General features: G+C 38.0%; 1 protein-coding gene across 1 annotated transcript in view; it reads left to right on the top strand.

Annotated features, from left to right (window-relative positions):
- The window catches only part of dync2h1 (dynein cytoplasmic 2 heavy chain 1), a 105,016-nt gene that overhangs the window by 57,630 nt on the left and 39,817 nt on the right, over positions 1-7,569 (top strand). Inside the window, 10 exon segments of the mRNA XM_016487640.1 lie at positions 1,434-1,532; positions 1,895-2,018; positions 4,986-5,149; positions 5,232-5,351; positions 5,439-5,573; positions 5,672-5,815; positions 5,885-5,974; positions 6,710-6,775; positions 6,952-7,002; positions 7,087-7,164. Of these exon segments, the coding sequence (XP_016343126.1) occupies positions 1,434-1,532; positions 1,895-2,018; positions 4,986-5,149; positions 5,232-5,351; positions 5,439-5,573; positions 5,672-5,815; positions 5,885-5,974; positions 6,710-6,775; positions 6,952-7,002; positions 7,087-7,164 (1,071 nt within the window).

The following is a 7,569-nucleotide window of genomic DNA, read 5'->3' as shown; positions in this document are numbered from 1 at the left end:
AATCTCCATCACCTGCGGGCTTTCACATTGAGCAGCATTAACTACACAGAGCCGTTGTTCACTGATGAGCTGCGCAAAAAATCGCGCGAATATGAACGTGGTTTTGCGCAACTCGTTTGTGAACAACGGCTCTGTGTAGTTAATGCTGCTCAATGTGAAAGCCCGCACATGATGGAGATTTACCTCTGATTACAGAACCGGCTTCACTGATAAGATGCGCGTTAAATATCGAATGCGATTTATCGTGCAGCCCTAGTTGTCACTCTATATCTCCAATAATAAGATGAGATTGAAATGATCCAAATATATAATGCAATACTGATCGAGAGCTGAAGAAATAAAGGCTCCTCAGAAGATGTGAGATGTTCTGGAGGCTTGTGAAGATCATTCCTCCGCTGAGGAACAGTGAAAGTAAAGCTTCTGGAAACAAACGCTCCTCAAAAGATCCTGAGGATCAGATTTTAGACTCTAAAAAATGATTGATGGAGAATCAAGTAAAGCTGAGCTGCTTCAGTCCAGTAAGTGTTCATCTGGAGATATTACTGCAGTTATTCTGACCTTTACTGGATCAAAATCAGTCAAGATTTGACAGCAGAAAGACAGATGAAGCGTTTCTGCAATTACACTAAAAGAGCTTTGACTGGATACAAAACTCTAAACTCTCAATCAGACAGAAGACATGTAGATTGCGTTTTTCATCAGTTTTGATCTTGCTGATCATTTAGAGGCCTTAGAAATTTGCATATCAAATATGATACAGTAGGCTTTATTGGATGAATCAAAAATAAATGCACACAAGACCAGTAACATGCATTAAGAAAATAAATGGGAACATTTTTATCTTTAAAGCAAAAATAAAACATCTTGTCATAGCAAAACCTGACTTAAACAACGGAAAAAATGGGACTTGATTGCAAGCAGAGTTTCATTGTGTGAACAGGCCTTTAAATAAAACTGTTGCTGTGAACCACTTATTAACTACGTCTTAATTTTTGAAACATTTCCCCTTGTATAGCTGATTTTTTGGGATGTATGATCTCATCTGAACTGACTGAACCCTTTGACGTGTGTGTGAGAAGTTTATAATTAGCGTTCTTATGGAGTCTGGTTTCTATGGCGACCCACTGTGATGTTGCTAAGAGAATGAGTGAAACGAAAGAACAGGAAATAGAATCTGATGAAAGCTGTCAGGAACACGTCTGCACATAACAAATGATATTTTGCATAAAGAAATCAAGTTTAAGATTGAATGAATTCCGACATTATTTTTTATGGCAAACGCATTTTCTCTCCAGTTTCTCATTGATTGGGTTGAATATGATCTAGACATGTTCCTGACAGGTTCCTGATCTGGTTTTGTGGGAGGTATACTGTCACTGTTTGTGATTTATCTCATAGTTAATGAATACATAATCTTCTCTTCTTTTCTCTAGAGTGCTTCTTGTCCATTCTTGATCGATCCGTCCTCTCGTGCGACAGAGTGGTTGCGAACTCATCTGAAAGCGCATCGTCTGGAGGTCATAAACCAACAGGTGAAAACACACCATCTGGGCTGCGTGTCAGAACTGTAATACTATATCCCACAATGCAGTGTACTCGCTATTCAATTCCAATTCAGTTGTCATTTTCCAATTTTAGTTACATTTGCAAGTTTCAATTTCAATTTCCAACTCATTTTGGTATTGTTTTGGCAAATATTAAGACGTTTTTTTTTTTAAACACAAAATTTGATTAATAATATAAAACAACCATTTATTTTATTTATTTTTTTATATTTTAATTGTATGTGTAATCAATTTGAACTTATATTTTTATTTTATTTGAAGTCATGTCATGTCAGAACCCCTGAAGTCGCATCATGTCCATGTTTATTTGATCTGGTTCTCTGTCTCAGGATGCTAACTTCATGACGGTGTTGGAGTTGGCCGTGCGCTTCGGTAAGACTTTGATCATTCAGGAGATGGACGGCGTTGAACCTGTGCTGTACCCGCTGCTGCGGCGAGATCTTATGGCACAAGGTGAGTACACTAAATCTGTATCAAATAATAACAATAATAATAGTCAGAATTTAGTGCAATAAAATGCACATTTGACAGTAAATCAGTGGTTTTGATTTGAGATGCAGATGTTAATTATTCATATTAACATCAGTTACAGTTGTGAAATGCTAACAGATTATTTATACAGCTCACATATTTGGACATACTGTTTTCTTGAATCAGTTTTCAGATACTGAAAGTAACCTAAATTTTGCAGTCTAATTCAAATATTAATTTGCAAACGCAAAATTTCAGCACATGCATTGAATCCGATTGAGAAAGCAGTCAGATTTGGTTTACATGGCTAATATTTTGCCATTTAACAGATTATCTCCACCATCCCTTCATTTGGATTGAGTTCAGTCAGATTGATTGAGGTGTTTACATGCAGGCTTTTCAGTCATTATTAACGGATTATTAGGTTGCATATAAACATAGCCAACGATTCAGAAGTTCAGTCACCTCAGGGAGTTTCTGAAGGCAAACAATGCCAGATTTACACAGGAACTAAAACTGACATATATCTTGGTCCAAAAATACACAAAAAATTGTGAAATATTATTACAATTCAAAATAACTGTTTTCTATGTGAATATATAGTAAAAATGTAATTTATTTCTGTGATCAAAGCTGAATTTTCAGCATCATTACTCCAGTCTTCAGTGTCACATCATTCTAATATGCTGATGTGCTGCGCGAGAAACATTTCTGATTATTATCAGTGTTGAAAACAGTTGTGCTGCTGAATATTTTTGTAGAAACCGTGATGTATTTTATTTTTCAGGATTCACAGATGATTAGAAAGTTCAAAAGAACAGCATTTATTTGAAATTGAAATTATTTGTAACATTATAAATGTCTTTACTGGCACCTTTTATTAATTTAATGTATCCTTGCTGAATGAAAAGATTAATTACTTTAAAAAAAAATCATATTGATCACAAACTTTAGAATGGGAGTGTTTGTTCTGATTGGTTGTGATTTTGTCATTTCACTATGATTTAACTTTCAGTGAGAACAGAAGAATTAATTGACGCTGGAAACGTGTCGTGTCACACATGAACGCGGAGTTAGATGCTCCTTTAGGAAACACACACACACACACACACACTGCGCTTGTAGTATGTTTATCCTCCTGTCCCAGCTGTGTGTATGAAATAAGACCCGCGGGCATCTCTGAAGCCTCCTCCATATGCTGCTGTGTGTGTGAGTGTGTGAGTGTGTGAGTGTGTGTGTGTGTGTGTGTGTGTGTATGTGTGGAGCAGATACGGCTGAGTCTATCAGGGACCAGCGGGAGGCAGATAAACCAAGAGCTTTTCAGTGCTTGGATGAGGAGAGAAAGAGAGAGGGAAATTAAAGTGTGTGCTCAAACTGCTGCATTGCAGACGTACAGAAGAGATGACACAAACACAAACACACACACACACACACACACACACACACACACACTCACACACACTCACACACACAGAGAAACACAGACACACTCACACTCACACTCACACACACACACACACACACACACACACACACACTCACAACGTTGTGTTCTGTAGCATCCAACCTGGCAACCCCACAAATCCTCCTCTTATGAAAGGAGGGATTCCACACCAAACTGGGCTGCATTCATTAATGCTGTTTTCACACTGCTTCATACTGTGCTGAGTTTAGGGATTTGAGGTTTGCATAGAATCAGTGTTATTTTAGTAGTATTTGTATACTGTTAGAGTATGTATTAATATTTTGAAATAGCATTTATTTTTATATTTATAGTTTTCATATTAGTAATTTTGTTATATGCTTTTGTCATTTTTTTAGCCTTATTTTTTTATTTCAGTTTTTAGTACTTTAGCTTAAAGGGGTCATATGATGCTTTTTTAAAGATCATTATTTTGTGTATTTGGTGTAACAGAATATGTTGACATGCTTTAGTGTTCAAAAAACACATTATTTTTCAAATACTGTACATTATTGTAGGTCCTCTATGCCCCGCCTCTCTCAAACACGTCGTTTTCAACAAAGCCCCTTCCTTTGACAAGCGCAGTCTGCTCTGATTGGCCAGCTGACCCAGTGCATTGTGATTGGCCGAACACCACAAGCACTCGTCGGAAATGTAACACCCCTTACCATAATCGCGAGCTTCATCTTTCAAAATAAATGTAAAGACAGTAAATAATGTCATTAGTTTTACCATCAGTTCAATGCACAATCAGCTTGTAACACTCCAAAGAGAAAGGAAAACTTGAAATCGCATCATATGACCCCTTTAAACTCAGTTTCGAAACTTAAGTTTAGGTTTTTCATCTAATATTTATATTTCATTTTATTTGAGCTTTATTTCAATTACTTGAAAATAATTTTTAATTGTTTTAGTTTCTGTTAAAAACACTGCAGAACACACTGCATGTAATGCTGTATCCCACAATGCAGTGCACTCAACTTGTCTTTTTATTTCCAGCGAGACAGATGAATTGCAATGCAATTCAAAAGCAATTTCAACTGATTCTTTTGTTCTAACATCTCCTCAACTAATTTTTCAATCCTACTATCAAATGAAGATATTTTATATTTTATTTTATTTTAATAGAAATCTTTTGATATTTTTTATTTTAATTAATTTTAATAGAATGTCTTTACTGTCACTTTTGATCAATTTAATGTATCCTTGCTAAATAAAAATATTAATTTCTTAAAAAAAAAAAAAAATCATATTGACCCCAAACTTCAGAACGATAGTGTTCTGATTAGCTGTGATTTTTATTTTATTTTATTATTTAAATGGTAACTGGCTGCCATTCATTGAATTATTCATATAATGCTATAAAGTCATTTGCCAATAAAATGTAGCGTACTATTTTTCAGTTAGCAGTACTCTAGTATTTCATTCTGAACCTGATTCATTGTGCTGTTTGTGTGTGTGTGTGCGCATGTGTCTGCGTGTGTCAGGGCCGCGATACGTGGTGCAGATCGGAGACAAAGTCATCGACTATAACGAGGATTTCCGTCTGTTTCTGGCGACCCGTAACCCCAGTCCCTTCATCCCTCCTGACGCCAAGTCTGTCATCACAGAGGTGAACTTCACCACCACTAGAGCAGGACTGCGAGGACAGGTAACACCCGCACACTCACTTATCACAAACCAACTGCTCTGGCCCGATAAAGCTCATCATCATCACATATGTGTGTGTTCAGCTGCTAGCATTGACCATCCAGCAGGAGAAACCTGAGCTGGAGAGCGAAAAAACCAAGCTCCTGCAACAGGAAGAGGAGAAGAAGATTCAGCTCGCTCAGTTGAAGGAGTCACTGCTGGAGGTACCGAGGCACCAATCCCAGAATGCTCTTTTACTGTAGTTTACTGGATGTTTTTTTCTCCATATACTGTGTTTTGTGTGTGTGTAGACTTTAGCGACCGCTCAAGGGAATATCCTGGAGAATAAGGAGCTGATTGAGTCTCTGAACCAGACTAAAGCCAGCAGCGCTCTGATCCAGCAATCACTGACTGAATCGCACCGCTTGCAGATGTCACTCGACCAGGTGATACTGGGAAAGAGTGCGATTATGAACAAGATAGTAGGGATGAATGAAACAGCAGGTGGCACCAGTGTAACATCAGTCTCTCTGTGTGTCTGTAGGAAAGAGATGCGTACCTGCCTCTAGCCGAGACGGCCAGCAAGATGTACTTTGTGATCACGGATCTGTCCAAGATTAATAACATGTACAGATTCAGTCTGGCCTCGTTCCTGCGACTCTTCCACAGAGCGCTGCAGACCGAACAGGTGACGCACACACTCGTCACGCACTGACAAAATAATGAATTAGTGAAGCTAACTGTGTTTGTGATGCAGGAAAGCGAGAGCACCGATGTGAGGATCTCCACGCTGGAGAGCCGTCTGAAGAACATGGTGTACGAGTATATATGCCGCTCACTTTTCAAGGTAACACACACTGAATCCCTCATTACATTGCCATAGAGATGCCACCGCCCACCTAAAAACACCAGCACCAATCAGAGCCCTTGTTATGTTCCCATAGCAATGACTCTGCCCACTTAAAACCATACAGCATCAATCATCTTTTTGATGACAGGTTTTTGTAATGACCAGAGCAACGTGCTCTGAGCAAATGATTCGTTCACATGACTTGAGGCAAAATCACATTTTATTTTATTTTATTTTTTTAAATATTTTTAAATACTTTATTAAATTGTTTAGTTTTATTTAATAAATTAAAAATGCTTTCACATTGAGCAGCATTAACTACACAGAGCCGTTGTTCACTGACGAGCTGCGCAAAACCATGTTCATATTTGCGCTATTTTTTGCGCAGCTGGTCAGTGAACAACGGCTCTGTGTAGTTAATGCTGCTCAATGTGAAAGCACGCACATGATGGAGATTTACCGCTGATTACAGAACCGGCTTTACTGATAAGATGCGCATTACATATCGCATGCGATTTATCGTGCAGCCCTAGTGCAAAGCATGAACGAGCCTCCAGCACTGGCACTGTCTCATATTCATTAATTTATGCATTTGGCAGACGCTTGTATCCAAAGTGATTTGCATTGCATTCAAGGTACACGTTTTCTCAGTTCATGCATTCCCTGGGAATCGAACCCGTGATCTTTGCTATGCTAGTGCTGTTCTCATCTAAAATGCTGAATCTGTTACAGGCGGATCAGTTGATGTTTGCGCTGCACTTTGTGAAGGGAATGAACCCAGAACTCTTCCAGGAGAACGTAAGTGTGTGTGAGCGCTAAACTCTCATAACCGATCCTGAATGAATGATGACGTTTCTATTTCGGGTCGTCTACAGCTACCCCAGCGGCTCTGACAAGACAAATGTGCTGTTATTAGTCCTGCCAGTAAAGCACAATGAAACCAAATCACTCGTGTTTGTTTGTGTCTCATGCAGGAATGGGACGTGTTCACTGGCCTGATCGTTGGAGACATGGTTCGCAAGACAGTATGAATGTCTTCAATCTTTTCATCATAAAATAACACGCATCTCTTCTCTTCAGTTGTAGAAACTCTCTCTGTCTTTCTTCAGGACTCCCAGAAGTCTCTGCGAGAACAGTTTCCATCTTGGATTGATCAGGAGAGGCTGATAGCCGTGGCTCTGCTCAAGGTAATAAGGGCCTTATGATGTCCACAATGTGGAAAACGTGAATGGAATTGCAGAATAAAAATATGGATTTGATGAATAAATCCAAATGAATAAATCCGGAGCTGCTCTGAGAGTCACTTCACCAGCATTTCACAATTTCATTTGAGAAAAGCTATCATCATATCGCATACACACAGAAACTCAGGGCAGAAAGTTCATGACAACCCGCCAAAATAAAAGTGCAGTTTAACATGAAATTGTGACAGAAATATATTACTATTGTGCAGAAGAATGTACTTCTCAAAGGAATAATAATAATAATAAATTATTCAAACTTTATTTTTTATAGTGTATTATATTTAATATATTTTAATATATATATATATAAAATGAAAACAAAATAAAATATAATATAAATATATATAC

Source organism: Sinocyclocheilus anshuiensis, unplaced genomic scaffold (genome assembly GCF_001515605.1).
Source record: "Sinocyclocheilus anshuiensis isolate Anshui unplaced genomic scaffold, SAMN03320099.WGS_v1.1 scaffold906, whole genome shotgun sequence".
Lineage (NCBI taxonomy): Eukaryota > Metazoa > Chordata > Actinopteri > Cypriniformes > Cyprinidae > Sinocyclocheilus > Sinocyclocheilus anshuiensis.
The sequence above is the reverse complement of the archived record's forward strand: the minus strand, read 5'-3'. Positions and strand labels throughout refer to the sequence as shown.